Source organism: Camarhynchus parvulus, chromosome 2 (assembly GCF_901933205.1).
Source record: "Camarhynchus parvulus chromosome 2, STF_HiC, whole genome shotgun sequence".
Classification (NCBI taxonomy): Eukaryota; Metazoa; Chordata; class Aves; order Passeriformes; family Thraupidae; genus Camarhynchus; species Camarhynchus parvulus.
The window spans coordinates 25,127,040-25,150,522 of NC_044572.1; the positions used below are offsets into that span (position 1 = coordinate 25,127,040).

Below are 23,483 nucleotides of genomic sequence, written 5' to 3' on the forward strand. Positions count from 1 at the left end.
TTTTAATTAGCTATCTCTTCAAAGAGTGTTTAACTTGCCCTTCTAAAAAATTGTAATAGCAACAGGCTATTTTGGAACATCAATTTTTATATCGTTTTTATTTTCCCTGTTAGATATGAGATTTTATGGCATATACAGCTCTGTGGAAGCAGAGACAAGTAAACAGAATTGTCTAAAATAAGATCACCCTTTGCCTCCAAACAGCTAACAAAAGATGCGTGTTAATCGGGATGTGTCTGACCTTTTGGAGCACAGTGATTAGCTATAAGAAAGCCATCAATTTAGATCAGAACAAGCTTGTTCTTAACACAAAAATAAGAAAGCATTGTGCTTCCACAACATGTTTGAATGGGTCACAGACTTTTGAACTGGGAACTGCTATCACCCTTGGAGCGTGTCTTGGACCACCATGCCGGCTCGTCTACACACGTGTAATTGAAAACAGTGTGTGGCACGGGGGCGGCGGGGCCGGCTGCAACCACAGGCTCTGGCAGATCTTGTGAGCCCTGGTTTGGCTGCTCCTTGTCAGATTCTCCACTTACACCTGTGTCCATGGGATGTGTGGGTCAGAAGCATTACAGGCCGTGCTGGTTGGAGAATTTTGCCCCTTCACAACAACCTCGCAGTCACTGACAATGCTGAGGAGGTTCTTCCCATGGCTGTTTTTGCTTTGAGGCTTCTGAGCTCTAGGTGAAGCCAAAAAAAGAGTGACTGCTAAACTGGTGACTGGGATCACACAATAATTTCACCAGTGATCAGTGCTGCAGGTTATGTGCTGGTGTCTCAGTGACAGGGAAATATGCCCATGAGGTACAGTCATTAAAAGGAAATGGAACAGGTTCAACGTAGACAACTGTGCTGCCTTTGAGCTTACAGGACACTGGTTCCTCTGAAGTGGAGGTGGCTGCTGCTGCTGCTGAAATTGCATTTTGATTCCTTCTCAGCGGAGTCCACTGCCCTCAAAGGAGAGCTGTGATGGACAAGAGCTTAGAGGGATGAAGACAGGAAGAGTTTGTTCCCTCCCATCCCAAAGATTTAGAGGCTTCAGGAAAGGCAAGGAGCCAGAAATAAAGTGAAATATCCTCAGTGAATAAATCATTGGCTGGAAAGTGTTTTTTTTTAGGGAAACTGAAGCTATACAGGGATTTGGACAAATTCAGCTGAAACACTCTCAGCCATAAAAAAGATGGATAGGAGGGAAATATACAAAAGTCTTGAAATACCTTGTAATATCTTGTTTCAGCCATCTGGATAGATTCCTTTAAAAGGCACATTCAAAGATTTGGGAGTTTTGTCTCAAAATCTCTCCTTCTCTTCTTCTCTCCTTCTCTGCTCCTTTCTTTTTCTCCTTTTCCTTTTCTTTCCTTTTCCCTAACTTTAAAGAGCAAATGTACTAGAAGGTGTTAATTTATCTGAAAATGAAATTTATGTTGATTTGTATCTTCAGACACTGGGTTTTTTTGATCCTTTCCTGCTTGCTGGGATTGTCTGAGAGCTCTGACAGCATCAAGAGATGCCTGGTCAGAGGATCTCCTCTTCCTGAATTCTGTCACAGTTTTCAGAGTAGCAGTGTTCAGTGAAGTTGCTAATTGCAGTTTCTAGGAAAACACAGAAGTACAGCTTGTGTTTGTCAAATCTCTGCTGTATGGATTGGAAGATCTGCACACAGAGGAAGCCTCTGGCTCCAGGAGGAGGTGGAGGAGGCTGGTTTTGGTGAAGTTCCCATGCCTGGTGCTGCCTGTGCTCCCTGGTGAGCCTCAGGGATGGGGCACTCTGTCGCATGCCTACCAATGCACACAAAGCATCTTCTTGGTCAGTTCTAGCGGGGAGCGGGGCATGTTTTTGGGCAGGAAAGCTGACAGGTTAGGGAAGTGCTTGGCTAGAGTGATCTCCCAAGAAATAGAAGCCCCACAAGGTTCAAGAGCTCTGTGAGACACAGTTTGGTTGTGTACTGGATAAGTCATGTAGAATGGTGATACATCAGTATGGCAAGGACGAGTGCTTTTCAGGAAGATCCTGGCAGCCATTTTTCATAGATAATACTGGTTTTCCTCATCATAATTACTCTCTGATGCAACCTAAAAGTACCATGATGTTAAAGCTGAAGCAATGTGAGTAATTCAGTCAATTAATTAGGTGTGGGTAGCATTTGCCTTTCACTGTAAAGGGATCAGAGGAAAACACTTAATAGCTCATGTTCTTGTTCTGCTCCATACCTTAGCATCATTCATTCAAATAACCTGACCCAAATAAGTTATTATATTATGCTTTGGTGAACATTTCTACCCTGCATCAACATCATGATATGAAAGTTAACACATGCTGCTTTGTAGTAACTGGAAGTGGACGGAAAAATTGTCACATGAGTGAGGAACACCCAGATAGCTCTAAACCTGTGCCCTTCCTCCATGGAGTATCTCCTCATTCCTTCTACCTCTGCCCTGGTATTTGCAGGAAAAACTTGTGCAGAAGAGCTGAGAGGGAGATCCCACAGGTAGACTCAGGTCTCCAGCATTTGTGGGTGACAATGCGCCCAGATGAAGGAGCTTGAATGGAAAATGACTGGAAGGGGAGCATTAACCAAGAGAAGAATTTGAATTGGAGTTTGTGGATAATTTTGTTTCTATTTGTGGTCTTTTCCTGTATAACTATTGTGGTTTAGTATTGGGGCCTTTGCAGAAAGAATGGGCTTGGAGGATAAAAGACAATTTTTCCTTTGACTTTATTATTACCAAGGTTTCCCTCTGCATCCCTGAAGAATTTATATTAGAGAGGTTTATTTTACTAACAGTCTGTTAGCAGGATTGGTCCCTTGTTGAAAGCATGATGCAGTGCATGAAATTGAATAAGGTAAAATAAGATGAAGTTGTAAGGAATTAGGTGGCATGTGGACACTGAATATTTTTTCCTCTGTGCTAAAGGTATTGACTTCAGTCATTAATTGCTTTGTGAACCAAGTCACTAGAAATGGCCCAGACGTTGCTAATACTGTCAGCTAAAAATAACACATATAATGCATACATTCCTGGGGAGACTCTTCAAGTTTGAGATAGCAAGTTGTTTTAATAGCCTGGACTTTGATTTTATTTGTCTGTGGCCATGCTGTGGAGTAAAGACAATTAAATAATCTCAGTGTTGTAAATATATTTAATTTTTTTCTTTAGAATGAAATATTTTCTTTTTCAGCCACTTAATATACAATGTCATACTGTTAAAGACTAGAAGACAAGGAGCAGTGATGCTTTATTAAATTCAGAAAGTTCTTTGCCTAGGATATTGCTCCACTTAGAAGATTTTTCTACTTGAAATCAGTGAGACTCATTTCATTCAAGAGTTTGACAAATGGTAGTGCTGTACACATCAGAAGAAATGAAATCTTTTAGGAGATGTAGTAATAACAGGGAGATGGTTGCACAGCTGGTTTTGGTTCCATCTCTGATAGCAGGATCTCTATCTGCCCCTTACTACTACACAGAAGCCAGGCTAGGTGTGTGGCTGTGGCCAAACGTGTGCCGCTTGTGAGCTGGTGCACTGACCTCTCTTCTGGTGCTACAGTTCCTTCTGCTGAAGGATTTTGAAAGAACAGAGTGGTCTTTCAAGTATAGGCCATCCCAGATCCACATCTGTGTATGTGAGTGTGAGAGACAGCTGTCTAAAATTATTTACTCTTGTAACTCTGGTCTCCATTCCTGGGAGAAGTAAAGGAGAAAAATGCCAGAAGTGGAAGACAAAGAATGGAAAGCCCAGAGACTGCAACGATGCCTATATTAACTGGGCTGACATGACTTTTTCACAGGTTGCATTTCTCAGTCCATAGCCTGAGCTAATGCTAACTGTATTATATTTGGTGTTTCAACAGGCAAAACACCAAACGTGCACACCAGCCCTTCAAAATGTAACTCAGTCACTGATATACATGTATAATACATGTCTAATACCTGGTAAGCATTAAAAAACACGCTGTGTTTTCCACAAAAGACTGGATGTAGAGGCAAAGTCAGAGAAAAACTAATTGGAAAAAAAAACCTGATAATCAGCAGTGAGATATGGAGATGTTTAGATCTTGTATTGCAAATTCTTGTCCTTACAATTAACACTTGCAGCAGTGTATGTGGAGCTTCCACACACAGGTAGCCTTGGACATACACACCAGCTCTTTCCCCAGCTGGGTCATGTCATTTTCTTGGTCTCCAGTTGTGTGTATCCAGTCAAGATGTAATGAGAAGAGAATAATTTGACTGTTTTCCAGTATAGTGTACCATATGCCTCATGATATGCCTATGATATGTGCCTATGATCTACTAGTGCCATGTGGACACAGTTAACTGACTGTCTGCTTGACACTTCTTGTGGTGTATTAAAATATTTAAATCAGTTCAGATTGAACTGGGTAGTACATACTGGATTAGCTGTGGTTATACCCATTCTTCAGTCCAGAGGCATCCATTCGCTAAGGTGGACAGCAGTTTATTATAGTTTCCAAAACAGTTGCCTTCTTCAGTACCAAGCAGTGTGTAATGTCTTGAAACAGTTATTCTTTCGTGTTATATGCAGGCTGTGATCACAGCGCTTCAGGAGGGCAGTAAAAACTTGCATGGATCATGTGGATGCTTGTTGCTGTTTTCTGGAATTTGGCTTAATGAAAACAAAGTTGAGAAAAGTGCTTGTTTTGTTTTTGTGTTTCGTTTTGTTTTTTTTTTTTTCTTTTTAATTATCTCAATCCCAGCTTGCATTATCTTCCAGAAATTGCAGTATTGGATCCAGCTGGAAATGACTGCAGTATTATTTTGCCATAGCACTAAAGCATTTTGTCTGGAAGTTCAGCTATTTAGATTACACATCCCTCTTGAAGCCTGATGTTCAAGAGCTCTTCATTAGAAACATCAATGGTATTAAATGGAAATGGATCTTGCATGATGATATAAAAAAGTCAGACTAGTAATGCAGTATCCAGTTGGTATAACATTTCCATTGTAATGCATTTCCTGTAACTGTGAATTCCTTAGCATAGAGGAGGGTAACTAAAATAACACAATATATTTATTTTACTACTTAGAGCTTTAATGAACTTCAGGAAAATGGTTTCAACAGAGTGTTTTAAAAGCTCTGTTACCTTGTGCACACTAACCTGGGTCCTGCAAACAATTACACTTGGACACAGGCTTGCTGACTGCCAAAGGCCAGCTTGGGTGTGTAACGTGAAACACACATGTTTGTACATGTAGAGATTAAGGCCTTGCTCTTCTTGGGAAAATCTGAAATATTTTAACCAAGGGGTAGATTTTGCAGCAGCACTACAAAATCAAGCAGATAAAGCCTTTTGCTCTGCCACTGACTAAAGGCTCCTTCTGGCTGGTACTTGAATAGGAAACTGCCAGGTGTGCCATGTGAACTTGGCCACAGTTCCCAGGTGCCAACCCCCAGTGGGTTGGTGAGGCTCATGCCGTGGTGCTTCACTGTGCACAGCTCTGCTGATTGCAGTAGGAGCTCTCCTCAAAGGAGGTGCCTCAGTTCTGGGCCAGAGCAAGAACCAGTCCTGCAGCGGCAGTGTCTGAATTCATTCTCACTGGTTTGTCCTGCAGCTGGCTGTGCCACACAACGACGAGTGGACGCGCTTTGCCCGGACCTTGGTGGAGATCCGCGCCAACCGAGCCGACAGCGAGGAGGAGGGGGCGGTGGAGCTCTCGGCATAGAGGGAGAGGAGCAGCGCCTGCCAGAGCAGCAGCTTCCCTCGCCGGGTGCGCCAGTGTTTGGTGTCAGATCAGTCCTGCTGTGGCTTTTGATGCCAGTGTACATGCCAGTATTGCTCAAAGCATTCCATGTTAATCACACTGCTTTACACAAGGCTGAAAATATCCAGAGCATTTTCATACTTTATATTTCTGTCTGAAAAGTAAGAAAGAAAAGACAAATCAACCCTTTATGGGTTTAGTTGTTGCCTTTTAACTACTTAGTAGCTGTATTTAATAGCTAGGAACCCCTGGTTAAACTTGTGCTCACATTGCCCTTCTGGCATAGTCCTATTAAATCCATATGAAGCCAGATATGATTATGTGCAGATGTGGTGTGCTTCACTGTATGGGACTGGGCCAAAGACTTTAGATGTGGTGTATCACATGGTGACTTACATTATGAATGGATGTACTATACGAAAGTTGCTGCTCCTTATTTATTGCGGTGTGCTGCATGGAACATATTTATTTGAAAGCATTAAAATAAACGATCCTAAAGCATGTGCATAATGAGAGAACTGCATTGTCTGTGTGCTGCTGTAGAGGTTACATTAAAGTCCACGTAACAATTACAGTACATCAGTTGTGCTTAAGATGTAAGATCTATACAGGTTGGCTTGAGTGGATGGAATGAGCTCCCTTTCCTTTTTTTTTTAAGATGCCTATTATTTCTAGGCACTTTAACTATATTTCAGATACAGTTGGTCACTGATACTTGTCATGCAAGTTAACACTAAAAGTCTGACAAAGGGTTGTGGTTCCCAAGTATGACACCAGTATTGCCAATAAAATGTATCAGGCCTGTTCTGTTGCAGTGTGGTTGATCTTTCTTTGCCAGCAGTGCTCAACATGTTCATTACCAGTCACTGGTGAGGCACTGGGTAAATGTGACTGCCCTGATGCACAGAAAACTCATGCAGCTGCTCTGTAAATAGATAGATAGTCCCTTCAGCATTGGGACTGCCCAGTAATGGACCTGCGTGGATCAGACCCTGCTACTAATTTTCCATGGGCAAGCACTAAGCTTTGCATGTCAGCTTCTGGGCTAATTTTTATTCTCCCTCCATGCTTACCTGCACACACATGCACACGTAGAGCAGCAGCATGCTGGCTTATGTGCTGAAAGAAAAGGAGCAAGAGAGACAAGACCTCCTGAGACTGTCTTGAGAGACAGACTGGCACAGGGGACAGAGGAACAAGCTCCTTTATGACAATCTCTTGTGGCTTTGAGCAAAGAAATAGAGTGCAGACTGGTCTCATTGAGTGCTGTAGCCCAGATGGATGTTGGTGGTGAGGCTGCTCGATACATCCACGTCACAACACTCTGCTGAGCCAGAGGACAGCTCTGACATCTGGGTTTAGCAGTGGTTCACATTTAGGGGTACGGAGGTAAACCATTTTAGCAAGAAACACTGCAAGTTTGACAAGAAGGATGTCGTACATGAAGTTTCTTGTCTTGTTGCCACATCTCATCTTTGGGCAGCCATGCTGAGGAATGAACACAACATCTGATCATGTTTGGGGCTATGGCCTGATCCAGAAGCACTGGGAAGTCTGCACTGCTAAAGCCAGGGTATGCTGAGAAAATGAATCCTTAGGAAAAGCTGCATTTCCCGTATCTTCTTGGTGGTTAGAGGCACCTCCCTGTGAGAGTGCATGAGCTACTTTCATCTTCATGGTGGAACCTGCAACTATCTCCCAGTGTCCATGAAGGTGTCCTGCCACTGGGCTCTGGGGAGCATCTTCTCCCAGAAGGCCCAGTACTTAGCAGAGATATATCAGTCATTTTCGGGTGGTACCCTGAGATTGGAGCTATGTGTTAGAGAACTTTTTGTTCCTGATGCTCCCCTGGGTGCTTTGGGAGTTGTCCTGAAGAACCAGTGTAGCACTTGCAGCACTTCTGTAGCTTAAAGATGAATGCTAACAAACAGCCAGGTGAAATGACTGTAAAGGAGCAGTTTAGATATCATCTCTAGGGTTTTTTCCCCAGTTTTGCCCTGTTTTCTTCTCAGAAACCATAAGTGTTGTCTGTGTACGTGGATGAGGCAGATGTGGTGCAGAGTGGAAGAGGGGAGGCACACTTTGGTTCTCAGTGGGTCACAAGACCAGGAACATGCACGGGTGGATACACAGCAAAGTACTGCCCTCATGGGAGGCACAGGTGGGGATCCACCACCCTTCCACCCTGAGGAGTAGCTGCACATTGCAAAGTGTGAGGACACCATGTGAGAGTGCCTGTGGTATAAAGAGAAGGGCATGAAGCCAATGTTGTCTCACACTCATCATAATCAGTTCAGTGGGAACAGTTGGCAAATTTTCTTCTACTTTTTCCATATTACCATTTAGCTTTTGGAACGTAAGGGGAGGTCTTCATGTTCATGTCCAAGTTCTCCCTACTTTATAGCATTAATAGCTTCTGAAATGGTTTTAAAAGCAGCCTCATAGGACCTTCAGCAGTTGCTGCTGTGTGCAAATCAGTATGACCAAAGTCCGTTTTTGAAATATTTCTTTCCTTTTTTTCTTTTTTGTGCTGTGTGGAGTTCAACAGTAAACAGAGGGAACAAGGAAAAGATCTGAATTTTGACAGAAATCACCAGGTTTGTATACACAGAGCAATAACATGAAAGAACCATTTCACACAGCTGAAGCAGATGGAAAAGCACCCAAGAACAAGAAGCATTTACTTCCCTTCTGCTGCTCATGATTATCCTACAGTGGAGTTTCTGACCTGCCCTTGTTGCTGCCCTTCCAGGAACCTCCCACAGTTCTTGTTTGTTTGATTTTCCTGCTGCTAAACAAATAGCTGCATTTCACTGGCTTTCTAAAACAGCCCATATGACAAAATGTTACTCAGAATCTGCCCAGTAGGGAAATAAGTACAAACTTATCCTTTAATTTCAGCAAAAAAGAAATAATTTTCTCCTGTCTCTTTTGCCTACAAATATCCAGAGAATAGAAGAAAGAACATAAAGAACATAATGTCCTTTGCTCTAGCACTGCCTCGATGCTGCCATGACTGCTCTAGGTGAGGGATGAGTCAGAAGACAGCCTGGCTCTTTTAGGGCCATTGCAAGGGAGCTTTCTGTGAAGGACAAACTGTGTGCTCAGACTGAGCTGGAGAGCACATCTGAACCACAGAGGTCAGAAAAAGCAAACCCAACTACAGCAGAAGTAGGCAAGTGGCAAGAAGAGGCTAAATTGAGCTTTAGCATGGAGGAGAGGACTGTGAGGTACATGTGGAAGGGACAAATCTCCTATACTGGTTGAAGGAAAGTCCAGAGTCCCCCTTGATTTCAGTGCCAAGGATCAGAGCTATGCCAGCACAGGCAAGAGGCAGAGGAATGATGTTGCCAGGGACATGGGATTTGTTCTGAAAAAAGCTGTGAAAGGACATGGGGAGACATGACAGGTGGCACTGGGGGTGGGAGCTGGAGGCATTAGCTGAAAGGTGAAGCAGGATTCTTCACCTTTATGACATGTACTTAGCTCAAGACACCCCATGTAACAGAGAAAGAAGGTGATAGCCAGGGTATACTGCAAGAACATCTGCACAACACTGGCCACCAGGACACACAAAACTCAGCATGGGGCTGGAATGCCAGATCCATCATGTAAATAACAGCACTTGGTCCAAGTGGATCTTTGAAAGGTGAAAGTGAAATAGGCTACCTCTGAAGTCTGGGAACACTACAAACATCTCCATGGAAAGGCTGTCAGAGCAGCTCTTTGCTGCTGAGAGTAGACTCCACAGAATTACCTGCAGTTTATTACTTCAAAGAGAAAAAGCAGGTAGGACAAATGGCGCTGGGTTGCAATGATTCAAGAGCTGCAGCTTTTTCCACAGGGTACTCAGCAAGTGCTCCATAAGAAATTTTTCAAGATGGAAGGTGTTTCCTCCTGAGTCCCAAAACCAATGCCCCAAACATTTGCTACTTCTGAAAACATCAGAGCCCCTACCATGCCCTGGAATATCATCATCTCACACTACAAATGACAGCCTGCATCTTTAGAGCTATGGAAACAAGAAACAACTAGGAATAGGTTCTTTTACACAAGACAGGTGAAAAAGCTCCAAAGAGTTTTAGCAACTGTAGATGAAAAGCATGCACAGCAGAAGACTGGAAACCCGTCACAGAGCAAAACAGCATCCCACATGGAGTGGGATGGTCTCCATTGGCCAGTGACAAAGGATACTCTCCTAAGGCAGGACTCAGTGCCCAAGGGTGCTATAGAGCAGCTACCTGTACTTGGGAAGCTTACAGGACCGGTTCTCCTTCAAAGTCATAAGCAAAGACACTTCTGCAGTAACACCACCATGTCTGGTACACAGTGTCTGCACAGGCAGGGGTGTGAGGAAGGCCAGGCAATGTAACTACAGCAGCTGGGATGAACCTTGCAAGCAATAGTACTGCTTCCTGGTGCAATGAGGAACAGGGCAAGGAGAAGTTAAAATTATTACTACCTTGAAATGTCATCTCTCTGAAGGGCAGCAGACACTTTGATGACATTCCCAGGTTCAGCACTAGGCGAGGCTGCACAGTCTCACAGCCTGAGTTATCTGCTGTCCACCGTACGGAAAGCAGAATCACCACATGGCACGTGGCATTAAAGAAACCACTTCATCTCAGGCTGCTTCTGTGTTTTTTGATGTATTTGAAGGTCTCTGGAGACACTTAAAATACAAACATCTTGAGATTTGTATATTCTCAACCATTAAATAACTCACAAATTATCACTATCTCTGGAAATTGCCTTCTAGCTTATGCAAAAAACGGCAAATATTTAAACAAAAACAGTCTGAGTTTCACAGCAGTGTTTAAACAGCAAAGCTGGAGGATTCCTGATTGTCCTTGTGCCACTGGAGAGGATCTCAGCAGCAGGCAGTGTGACATGTATGCGCACACAGAGGCTAAGCCAAGGTCATTCCAAGCAGGCTGTCCCCTCCTAAGATGATGCAGAGCCGCTTGTCAGGTTTTGTATTTTTAGCAGGTTTAGAAAAACCTGCCCAATTTATTTTTGAAGTGGTATGTTTTCTTACAAAAGCATCCCTGCAAAGTGTCAATATTAAGTCAGCTTAAACCCAACCCATTCCCCAGGGACCAGGCAGAAAAGCATCTCCTGGCTTCTGCTGGACTGAGAAACACGACCACAGGGTACCTGCTTCAGGGACACCCCTTCCCCACTCTCAGTCTGACAGGTAACATCACCAGTATTTGGCCATTTCTCTTTTCTAGAAGCGCTGTCACAGGGAGTTAGCTGGAGTGCAGGAAGCAAGTGAGGTTACTTTTTATCCATTTGCATAACTCACCCAGAAACCAAGAGAGGACAAACATTGTCCTCAGGGCGTTTTGTTTGTTTGCGAGGCAATCTGACAATTCCTTGGCCTGAAAGCTTTTCAGAGCAGGAATGCATCCTTTGTGTCTGGAGGAAGCCGACTGTGGGCACAGATCTTCCCCAAGATCTCTGGGCAGAGCTGCAGCACGATTTGGAATGTTTTGAACTCTGCTTTGTGTTAACAAAGCAGCCACTGGCTCTTCAACACTTCTGCCCCTACCTCTGCTGTCTACTGACCCTGAAGAGATGGGCAGAAAGAGAGAACAATCCTCCAGGAAAGTGAATGGCAAAGGGAAAGGCCACCATGGATGAGGTGGGGGTGTCAGTCCAGCCCTGCTCAGCGAAGATGAAGGCTGTGGCCTTCTGAGATGGATCTGCCATAGGAGAGCTGTGCCTGAGCTTTGTTCCTGGGATGGGAGCTTTGCCATTCATCCCAGAATAAAGAACAAGTCATAAATATACTGCCAGGCCTGGGAATGAGAGGGCACCAGGAGGCAGAGAAATTGGTTTTGTGGAACACAAGCAATGAATGGTTTTTATCACAGGAGCCAAGAAGTTGTGCAAGCCCTACAATAACCCAGCTCTAATTCCTCTTCATGGCTGGCTGCAAAGCCCCAGCAGCACTGGGGTTCAGTGTCAGGCAGCAGAGGAACGTGCTCTGGTGGGTGCAGCCTGGGTGTCCCTCTCCAGAATGAGTCACGAGGAAGCAGCTTCCAACCAAGTCCATCCAGTGGCCAGGCATTTCCTCTCCTGGATCAGGGAGAAGGTGCAGCTCTGCACTCAGACATTTTCCCAGAGCTGCTGACTTTCCACAGAAACCCCTTCTATATCAGGCAAATCTGAGGGATGAAATATAAAAGCAGCTCTTAAACAACCTAAAATCTCATGTGTGATGCTAGCACAGGCAGTGCTCAGTGAGAATGTTTTACTTCTGTGACATGCTTTAACCAAAAATCCTGATGGTTAATTTTGAAGGGTTATTACAAGGGAGAGCTTTTCCCCCCAATTTTTGAAATGGAGGAGCTGTCATTGGGGGAGACTCAGATACACAGGGCTGGGAGGAAGCAGCTGCTGTCTGTCAGAGCCCAGTGGTTTAGCCAGACTCCAGGATGCAGCTGCAGACAAATGTCATCTGCTCCCCTCACCTCACAAGTGCTGCTACTCATACCCCTGAGCTCCGTTTCACCAGTAACTTCAAAATACAAATTAGTCCAAGAGAATAATTTGCATGATGACCCAAATACAAATAGAAAATCAGAGTGATTTCCATTTCATGTCCACAAATTATAGCACAGTGTGATATTGCACTGCAAACTCATTCTTCTGCAGAGACACTGCATCTGTGCATTCCCCCAGTTTACAGTCAAGGTTGAAGGCACCCACCCCTCACCCCCCCACTCCAAGGAGACAAGAAAAGCCAAATTCCTCATCTTAGAGGTTATCATAGAAGACACCCAACAGGACTATCAAGTGACTAGGTGATCCGGGTGTTCATAACTACTAACCTTCCCCCAATAGTAAAGATCAAAATATCAAAGCTTCAATCCTCGCTTCTGACTGAGGAAAAAGTTTCTCTTTTTTCCTGAGTGACATCTCCAAGATGTCTTTTCTGGGCAGGGGAATTGTAGTAATTTGTTCTCAAGTTGCAGGTGTTTTCACAGCCTACAAGTGCAAACATTAACTTCATCTTAACCTGACTTTATCACTGAAGCCAAACAAGACATTCAATGTACTACACTCTTTCCATAACAGAATAACATCTGTGCATCTGTTTGAAAGGTTTATTTCTATCTTCATAAATACAGAATTTTCTAAACACTGTGCAAGGCACCAAAAATTAAGTAAAATCTTTTATTTTAGACTATTTTAATCTCTTTTGACTCAATGAAGTAAATAAGAATCTGAAACCACCTATTTGCCAATTACAAGCCAGCAGTTAAGGCAGGTACCATTGATACAGTGCATGAATTTTCTATTGCAGTTATTTAAACAAGCAGCGTTTTACTATAGAAGTGCATATACAAACTGAATTCCAAACACCAGCAACCCAAGATAGGCACCCAGTTATGAAATTTCCTTGTATGTGTAGTAGAATGCCAAAAGTTCTGCCATAAAGTGCAAAGACTATGGACAATAACACTTTCTTTTGAGCATTTTGATACCAGTAACATAATACAACGGCTAAACATTTATAAACGTGGTTTCCATTACAAAAACATGTTCCACATAAAAGCTCCATAATACAATCCAGAAACAGAACTTGTGCGTGATTTCCAAAGCTGAAGCTGTACTGGCAGACTTAGGTACCAGGTATATCTTTGCTGACCTCTACAGACACGCAGCAAGTTTCAAACCAATTTACACGCACAGTCCAAATCATTCTGCTTTGAGCACCGTGATATCCACTGAGTTTTCCATTTGAGTGATGATGTGTGACATCTGCCCTGGCAATCTGCAACTGAGCATTGCCAGTAAAATGATCTGGTTCACAGCTCTCACCCAGCCCTCCCCAATAAACAGAACCTAAAATTAGTGTCTTCCCAACACAAGCACATGTCAGATGTGGACAAATACATTCATGGTCCCAAACTTAAAACAACTGGTAAGAATTTCACAGTGATCTGGTTACGGAAGCACAAAGACAAATGATTCCATTTAAGATGAAAATTACCTTAAAACTCAAATGAAGCTAATCTTTTATATGATGAGAAGCTAAAGGAACAAAGTATTAACCAATTAGAAAAGTGGCTCTTTCCCAACTAATAACAAAAACCCTACAGCAATAAACTTAGGGTCCTACTGCTGCAGTGGCCTTTGAGGTAGGTGGCGATGGCTTAAACTGAGGTAGGTAAAGTCCAAACTTGTTTTCAATCCCTGCAAAAGTGGCGACTGCCAATTTATAACCACCAACATGATCAGGGTTAGGAGCAGGGAGCGTGATCCTAGATTTAGGAACTGTCTCTGATCCAGCTGGTTTTCTGCAAAATAATAAAAAGAATAAATTAACTTCCACAGAGTAAAATCAGTATTCATGAAAATCTCCATAAATGTAATCAGACGTCTGAATGTATTTCCCTGTAAGTGACTAAAATGCTGCAATGTAAGGAGAAATGCCCTGTTTTAAAACCTTCCAGAACAGTTAGGTGTCTTCATGTTGATTAAGTATGGTCAAATCCAGGTAAAATTTGCAGTGCATTAATCAAAACTAGTGTGAGGTAGCAGGGGTTCATAAGTTTTTGCTACAGCACACAACCAATCCAGGAACATAGCAGAGTTTAAGTGAATTTTGTGGTGGCTTTCAAACCACTGTCCCCAAAGATCCACAGAATCTGCAGCTGCTCTGGGATCAAGTTAAACAGCCACATGTACATCCACCTGTATTGTCAACAAAGGCAGAAGGCACAGCTGAAATGCCAAAAAATTGGTTTTGACCTTGGTGACAACTATATAATTTTTTGGATGTCAAATGCCTGTCTAATCAGGGACACAGCTCCTCCACCAAACAATGAGGACTAATGCAGAGTGTATCCTGACCTGGCAGGAATCACATTTTTCCTGCATTTACATCCCCAGCCCATTATTTAGCCTCCCACTGTCTCTGTTTACACTAACATAGGTCCCCTGCTTGAAACTGTGATATAAAATATGGTAATATCTTGCTATGAAACAGCTACTGGAATATCATCCCAACCTCCACCAGTAAAGTGTAGTTGAAATAATATTTACAAAGCCTTTACAACACATCCTAGTAAGCTGCTGCCTCTGATGTTCCGAGGAGGGCCAAGACCCAACAGAACCAAGGGTAACTTCAGGATCCCTGGTATGTTCAGACATCATATACTTACACTCCTCCAAAGTCCACATAAAACCATCTCTGCAGGAGCTCGTAAGTCACCAGAGTTACACCAAACTGAGGAGAAGATCGAAATACACGAGCTTGAAAGAAAAGAAGAGAGTTCCTAAGTGACAAATGCCACAATCAGAAATCACTTGGCAATCAAAGCTCTTTTACACACCTCCTGCTCCTTTCCAGAGAGCCTTTGGGCCTTCTTCCCGCAGGATCTTGGCAAAACAGTCCACAACACCACTGTAGGTGGTCTGTCCTGCTCGGGCTGCCACCTGGAGCCTTGTTTTGATCACATCTGCAGGGGTGACCAGAGAGGCTGCAGGCATACCTGAACAACACAAAAGTCATCGGGTGAGTACCACTGCATTGGCACATATACTACACACCTAGTTTATCCAGAGGGAAGCAGGTCTTTCCTCCTTACATCAGGAGAATCCAGCCACATTTGATTTAAGCAGAACCTGGGAAGGAGAACAAGCAACAAGAGGTTGCTGTCGTGGACATGGCTTAACCCAGAGAGAGCTTCTCCCAGAGGAGCAACCATATCACGTGCTTCCTGCCAAGCTGGGAGGCACAGATTGGAGTTTCCAGTGCTAATCAGAAACTTGCATAGTTAATAAGCACAAAGCTTTTGGAGAGAAGGTTGATATTTCCCTTTCCTTTTCATTCCTCTCTGTGGTTCCTGGCATCCTGGTGTACACTGTGCTAGAATAGGCTGTACACAGCCACAAACACAGACACACAAACACCCATCACACAGCAATGTCACCGAGAACCAGATAATGCCATGCACGCTCAGCATCACTTGAGAGCTAAGGCTTACAAAAAGGGTCATTCTTCTCATTAGGAATGGCAGACTGCTCAGCTGCAAAGCCACAGCTGACATTCTCAGCACAATATGTGGAGGAAGATTTAAATTTACCCTGGCAGATAATCAACTAAAAGTAAAAAATACCAAATTACCAATGGGTGGTATTTCTAAAATCATTCCTATCCAAACTTGGGGCATGTTTAGAATTGGGAGGAAAAAAAAGACAAAAAAAGGCAAAGAAAAGCACCAAGACTGTACCCAGAAGACACTGTCTCTCATGGTTTTATTACTTTTCCATTCCGCATCTCTTCCAAACCAACTTGGTTAGATGCAGATGCATAAATTTCCTTTCCTTTTTTTTTTCCCAGCTCAATAATTCTGTAAAAAATTTTATCCAAACCAGCATGGTCTGGCCTCAAGCTCCAGAGCACCCTTCCTGCAGACTGCTCCAAGAGATCAAATATGAGTATATCAAGAGATCATGTGAATATCACCAAAAGATTTCCTCCTCCTCTCCTTGTCCCCCCAAAATAAATTCATACACTGAGCATGCATTCAGTGCAAGCATGGGCTGTCTGTCAGGTAAGCATTAAAACCTGGTCAAGGTTTCTGAACTCCAAAAACACTGAAATTCCTCTTTGCTTAGCTTTACCCACACTAGGGTATTGCTTGAGTCTTCAATTTAGAGCCGGACTTTTGTCCTTCAAAAGCCAACCAGTGTTTTCATGAAAACCAAAGAACTTACTTAGAAAGAATTCTGCTTACTACACATTGACTTCCATCTCCTTATCACTCACTCCATATTATTGAGGATATTTTGCACTTGAGATACTTAAAATCCTTTCTTTAGGAACTATGTGTACAGGACAAAAGCATTTACAGACAAATCGAAGTTACAGAATGCTGCCAAGAGAAGCTTACGATCAGAATGTGACAAATTGCCCAGCAGGAGCTGACAAGAATCAAAAGGAGCTAGGGGAGGAGAAGGAACTTCATGGAGGCAGTAAGCAAACAGAGCAAATTAAGGAGAGACCCTGCAGATGATATTACAATCATCTCAGAATATGCTATGGCACAACAGTTTGAGACATCTGAAAACCAGAAGCAGATCAAGCTAGATGACACACATGCTGCCTGTGACCCCAACCACAATGGAAAGGAAGATGATGTAAGCAGTACAAGCAACACCCACTGGCAACGGAGACAGATGCACATCTGAGTAAGGCTAGCTTGAATATCCCAGTGGCATGGGCTGTGTGTGGGAAGGGGGAGTTCCCCACATGCAGCCAGAGCTCAGGCACACATCTAAAGTCTGATGACCAGGTGAGATCCCTGGCTGGAGAAGAGCTATCGCCCAGAGACCAAAGACAGCTTTTCAGAACTGGTGGGTGTTTTATTCTGTCTTTCCCTTGAGGTTCTTTTGGCAAAACAGTGGACACATGCACCCCCATCACACTTTACATGTACCCAATAAAACAAATTTCTTGGTTTTATAAACAATATGATGAGTGTTGTATCTCTAACACTGTAATTTGCTCATGAGAGTTAACCTAGGATGGGATTCACAGGAAGCACTGGATAAAATTCACGTTATAACTAGATTGGTGAGCCATATCAGCAACAATAAAGACTGCTTCTGTGCCTGAACTTCAAAGGGACGGTTATCTCAGTCTGCAATCACCTGACAATGGCTAGAAAGAGAAAAATAGGAAAACCTAAGAAATTACTTGGCTTAAAAATGCCATCTTATGTTTCAAGTCTGTAAATATGATCTAAAGTTCAAAAATTGTTTTGTTCCATTAAAATGGGTAAGAAATAAGCTGGCTGTAAAAGCTCCTGTTGGAGGGTTTGGAGCCTGGCTTTGGAATGGGGTGGGGAAGGGGAGGAGACAAGGGGGTTTTGAGCAGCAGTCATTGGAACACAGCTGGCTTTGCCAGTGCCAGCTCAATTCCTTTGGGCTGTGAGCAACTGAATAGAGACCAATATGCTTCAACATGACAAACCAACTGATCTTAGCTGTTCTCCAAGACCAGATATTGGCCATAAAAGGGCCTTGCTCTCAAAGAGACACAGCCCTCTGTACACTTTTGACCAAGAAGTTTTCTCAGAGAGGAGAAAGCTTAAAATTAAATGAGAAAACATTGCTAAACCATCTGTCTGTACTGGATTCATGCCTTTCCATCATTTTTCTCAGCTGGCAGGTCCCAGCAGTCTGCCAGGGGTTATGCTGGACAGACCAAGCAGCCCCAGATAAGCATGGTGGAAATACCAGCTGATTTGAGCCCTCCTGCTTGCTACACACTCCTCTAAAGGTCCTGCTGCACAAATTTGCAAGCCTATTTGTTTCCTATGTGGGAAACCATGGACACTGCAGGAGCAGGACTCACAAGCTGCCCCCTCCAGCAGACAGCTACCAAGTGGTGGTCCCCTGTGGGTGTAGAAGCTGTGGAGGGACCAGCCATGCAGCAGACAAGGGCAAGCTCAGGCTTACAAAGCCTCTGTCTGCTCCCTCAGGCTCTGGCACACTCAAGCTAAATTCATCTGTGAGAAGTTAAGCATGTTTGGGCTCTTCTGTCTCTATGTAGCAGACTAAAACAACAAAGTGCTCAAGACCACACTCTGCACCTCTGTCATATCTGGGTATATCACAGGAACTAGCAACCTGTGGCACTGCAGCAATGTTCTCAAGATCTTCTGCTTTGTTTAATATTTAAAAAAATGATAAAGGTAAAATTCTCAAGAAGCCAAGTAACTTCATTGGGATACTGAGGGTAGCAAATACTGTCTTCATTTTGCCACCTGTTATATCATTGTGTTTGGAGAGCTGTACTTCCAGTGTGGCTTCTGGACTACGTATACCAAAATTCAAGATTCACTTGATCATGAAGAGTTTTATTAATGCCATGGTTTTGTTTATAAATAATTACAACAAAACATTACCTGCCAGTGAGACACATCCAAAACCAGCACAGTAACTTCACAAGGAATGAATGATGATAAATGATTTTTAAAAAATCAACAAAAAACTTTATTATCCCTTTCTTTTGCTTTTTGAATGTTATGATTATACCAGGAACTTACAGTATCTTCAACTCACTCTACAGCACAGTAACTTTGTTGTTTCTGCAGTACAGCTGCAAAAGACAGTATTGTTGCATGCAGACCTTTTGAGCATTTTTTGTTATTGTTGTCACTGCCATAACTATTGTGCTGCCAGAGCAGTATAGAGCCACAAAAAAAGAAATCTGGGCACTTACCAGCTATTGATCCAGCCAAGAGCAGATTTCCAGGGCTAACCCTCCCATCTTCATTTGTAAATGAAGCTTTCAGATGAGCGTAACAGGGGAAGTAAATGGCAGAGAAGGGGATGTCACGCAAAAAACATGCCTTAGCACCCTGTTTGAAAAAGAGAACAAGTTTTGAGAATGAGCAAATTTACCACGATGAACCATGAATATCAGAGAACAGAGCAACTTTGTATTTTTTCAGTTTGTTGAAAAGGGCTTACAGAAAAAGCAATTGCTCCCTCAAAATTTTGAGAGATTCATGTATTTCACCCTGCTGAGGAGTGTCTCTGTGTTTTTTCTTGGTTCAGTTACTTCTGTCATTGTATGTATCTTGTCTACTTCTTCTCCCTCACTCTGAGGTACTGTAAGTGGAGACAATACCACATGTTTGAGTAAACACCTTTGAAGAGCTTTAAATAGTTGACCTTGTAGCCAAGAACCTGTAGTGGGAGTTTAAAAACTGTTTGAAACAGAGCCCCAGGATAGGTCTGCCACCTCTCACTCCCACTTTAGATTAATACTCCAGGGAAAACAGTGCCCAGTACACACCTCTATACAGGCACTATGATTGATAATGCAACATATATTGAGGGAATAGGGGAATTAACAGCAAGTCTTTTTGCAGAACAGTAACAGCATGAGTTATTCGTGAATTTTAAAGTACAAGTTATCTGGAAGAGTTTGTTTCAATAACTTTCATCTCTTACTGCTAAATTTGCCTTGCTATCAATTTGTGGAAGTAGCACAATCAGCCAATAAAATTACCAGCAATACAGCTGGTTTCAAATCTAAGAGGGAAGCAAACAGGAAAGGAAATTTTTGGGGTAGTGGCAAGCAATCAAATGTTTTTCAAGCACGGGGAAAAGCAAAAAGGCCACTAGGGAAGGTCAACCAAAATAAAATACCAAATAATATCCATGCTCCAACAGCAAAAGCGATTTGTAGTCTGCCTTTCCTCAGAATGGAGATCCAGAGGAGAGCAGAGCCTGCCAGGACTATGACCAGGAGGAAAGCACAAACAAGAGGTGGCTTGGGAAAACGCGTAAAATCTTTCAAGCTTGAGAAAGAAATGGTTCATGGATGAGCCTAAGCCTCTTCTCTTTGAAGCAAGGGTGGAGACCTGGTGAAACTGCTTGAGGTTCATCCACAAACCCTCGGGGAGTGCCCTTGTTACTGTACTTCTCTTGTTCACAGGTCTAGGAACACGTGGCTCAGTGCCAGACATTTCACAGGGGACATGTTAATATCCACATAATTTAATTAAATCTAATGATATGCCTGGACACATCTGTAAGCTTAGCTTGTATTATAATACCAGTTAAAATATAGCACTTATTCAAGTTAGATGCTGGTTATCAAAGACAAAGAGCTGCAAGGTGTCAGAAAAAACATGAAGTTGCCTTTCCAGGAGGCAAGGCAAGGGAAGGCAGCAGGATGTGTGACAAGATAACCAGGTCCTGCAAGCTACTTCTCAGGAGACTCTAGTAAGTGCAGTTTGCAGTCAGAGACTGCCTCTGACAAAATAAAGATTTATCTTAAAAAGCCATTAGATGTTGTAGTCAGACTTTCTGTGTGTCACAGACTCAGCTACTGAACACAGGGAGCACAGTAGGCTCTGCTCCAGCCCCCAGTGCTTCCCACCACACTTTCTCGGCTTATTTCTTGATGTTTTCAGACTATGTACTGACCACCTCCCCTGACACTCCCTTTGGAGGTTAATGACTTCTGCAGCTCAGACCCTCTGGCTTCTCACTCAGCTGGATGTCTGATTTACGCTGCCCATCGCTGGTTCTTGTTGTGCCTTTCTAGAGATACTAAGAAAATGCCACAAAGGAACTCAAAAAGCACTGATGTTGGTCCTGCTCTGCCCCTTATGCCCTACCTTGAGGACAGAGAGAAGGTGATTTTTTTGTACTCAGTAGAGACAAGGATTCTGGACTTTCTAGCCCAACAGAAGCCTGTTGAACAATTTACCTTTAATCTTCACATAGACAAGACTAGGGTTTTACCAACTTCTGCAAGAAAAATCCCAACATTTTAAGGATCAAATGTCTGCACTGTATTTACTTCATAGAAAAATTATGAGACTCACTACTGAAACATTCACAGACTGACATGGTTTCTTCAAAGATTTATTTTTAGAGCATGCGTTTCCTCAGAGCAAATCTCCTTGCTGCCTTTGCCCTCAGGGCACATTACTTTTCTTTGCAATGTCATTAAACACTGCACACATTTTTTTTCCTCTGCATTTTTTGCATACCCTGAAATATACTGATCTAGAAAGTCCAAATCCAAGCAACTCTCAGTTCAACCTGAGCCGCTAATATTCCTCCCCCTTCATTAAAAGGCTCGTTTTCACAGGGCAGAAGTGGCATATTGTTAATATCACTAATAAAATACATTCAGGTATGCAGAGAGGGAAGGATGTCCATCAACTTAGCTGGCTCAGTGTAAACAAAACCTGGATCAAAACTTGGATCCACTTTAATAATAACCAGGCTTGGCTCTGGTCCAGCATTGCAACAGTCTAAAGTTTCCCCCCATCGTTCCGTTTAAAGTCTGGGAAAGCATGTTTAAAAGCAGGCCCCATTTAACTTCAAGTTAATCATCCGCAACCAGCCTAGGCCAATTAGGAAGGCTTAGGGAGATTGGCCACAGTATCTTGAAAAGCAAAAGAAACATTTATTTTACTTCTCGCACCTTTTTGATGTGGACAACGTGCTGAAAGCCAAAGGGAGTTTTAATCAATCCCCAGAAAGCAGCAAGGAGCATCCACCCGAGTTTATTCTGGCAGCCAAGGTGCAGACCTGCCAGGCATGAAATTGTTGGGAGATCCTACACACCAGGACATGCGCCTTCCTCGCACAACAGCCAGTTGGCTCCCATCTTCAATCTCTTTAATAACCTTAAAGCTCTTAATCTCGGATAGTATCTCACTGAATAAACCAACGGAGAAAAAAAACCCTGATTGTCAAAGATTTGGATAAATAAACCAAGTCAGTGCTGGGGCAGGTTCTTTAGCATGCTAATTCCTGCTTATACCAGCTCTACCTGCAAATAAGGCTCTAAACAAACTATTTCTACTACAAGGGGAGGGTAATTATACTGACAAAGGCACCTCTGTGTCGGGTTGGGCAGAAGGAGCCGGCAGGTCTGGGAGGCGCAGGCTTAGCCTAGTCTCCTGCAGTGAATGCACATTGTCTAGTGCAGGGGGAAAAATGCCAGACTGGGGGAACCTAGCAGCATTCAAGACAACAGTGGTGCACCTTGTCTGCGAGAGTTATTTAATGCTTCTGGCACCTGTACTTACAGCCACCCCCTCTTTTTCTCTTTTACAGGTTTAGAATTTATTTGGCATGTATAATTGTTATTTTGATCCTATAGCTACAAACAATAGGCAGCATGTCATTTCTTGATCATTTTGCATTCTTCTTGGGTTTTACTACAGATTTAACCCTTTGGAATCGGAGCCCTAACAGCACCTAACAGGTTTTGTAACAGTCAGTCAAATATTACTGGTATTTGCTTTCAGGGGCTGCATTTTTTTCCCACTGTAAAATGGCATTGCCTTAAAAGCTACGATAGGTTTTTATTCACATATATTTATACCAACCAAGCTATGAAACTCATGTAGAACATCATGTTAGAGGAATAAAATGCCGATTTATAATGCTCTACCAGCAATTTGAATTCAGTTTACAGGAAAAAAAATATAGCTGCTTTAGTTAGAAGGGCATTTTTTTTGTTAATTTAAAAGGAAATTTCTGAAAAGCAGGTTCTTACATTTGAGAACAGTCACAAATAGGCATGGTGGATGCAAAATGTAACTCAAAACTTTTACTACAGTCTTTCATATGTTTATCATCCTGCTGTAAACCGTCAGCTTCAGAACATGAAATAGCTCAGCTGTTATCAAAGGAACCAGGTGAGAGCTTGGTACACATCCTGTCACTTGAGATTACACTTTCCAGGTCAACACACCAGAAGCTTGTTTATGAAGCATTTGGGGGGGAAGGGAGAGGAGGGAGAAAAAGAGACTTTTGGAAGCTTTTCTGACTAGTTTTGGAAATGAAAACTGTATTGGCAGTATCAGCCAAAGCACAGATTTGAGCTAAATACCTTGTAGCAATTATAAAAATAAACATTACCACAACCAATGTACCCTTTCCTTGAAGACTCATTTACCACTCTATTATTTACTGTCTTCCTGGGATACAGAATAACTTTGTAGTGCAAAATTATGAAGTGGCACTGTCTGTTATGCTGTAAAGCACTATTCAGAATAATTATGTATAAGAGGAGTAATATTTTATTAAACATTTTGTGGCAGATATTATATGGATATGAGTTTTTGTGATGTACAAAATAAGCAGGTGTACTTACAGTGTTTATTTACATGGACACTTTAAATACATCTTTCAAACCAAATAGAATATAAATTCAACTGACTTTAACGGGACTTTATTCATATT

The 23,483-nt window shown here is 42.7% G+C and overlaps 2 protein-coding genes across 6 annotated transcripts in view; one reads left to right on the top strand and one right to left on the bottom strand.

Annotated features, from left to right (window-relative positions):
- DYNC1I1 (dynein cytoplasmic 1 intermediate chain 1) overlaps positions 1–6,539 on the top strand; it is a 185,959-nt gene extending 179,420 nt beyond the window's left edge. For all 4 annotated transcript variants that reach the window (XM_030943965.1, XM_030943966.1, XM_030943963.1 and 1 more), the window contains one exon: positions 5,583–6,539. In XM_030943965.1, the coding sequence (XP_030799825.1) occupies positions 5,583–5,693 (111 nt within the window). In that variant the 3' untranslated portion in view covers positions 5,694–6,539. The remainder of the gene's footprint in view (positions 1–5,582) is intronic.
- A 6,294-nt stretch (positions 6,540–12,833) lies between these two features.
- Positions 12,834–23,483, bottom strand: part of SLC25A13 (solute carrier family 25 member 13) — a 99,088-nt gene continuing 88,438 nt past the window's right edge. For both annotated transcript variants that reach the window (XM_030963576.1, XM_030963568.1), the window contains 4 exons: positions 18,982–19,120; positions 15,083–15,241; positions 14,912–15,002; positions 12,834–14,044 (listed from right to left, as the gene is read on the bottom strand). In XM_030963576.1, coding sequence (XP_030819436.1) covers positions 13,855–14,044; positions 14,912–15,002; positions 15,083–15,241; positions 18,982–19,120 — 579 coding nt within the window. In that variant the 3' untranslated portion in view covers positions 12,834–13,854. The remainder of the gene's footprint in view (positions 14,045–14,911; positions 15,003–15,082; positions 15,242–18,981; positions 19,121–23,483) is intronic.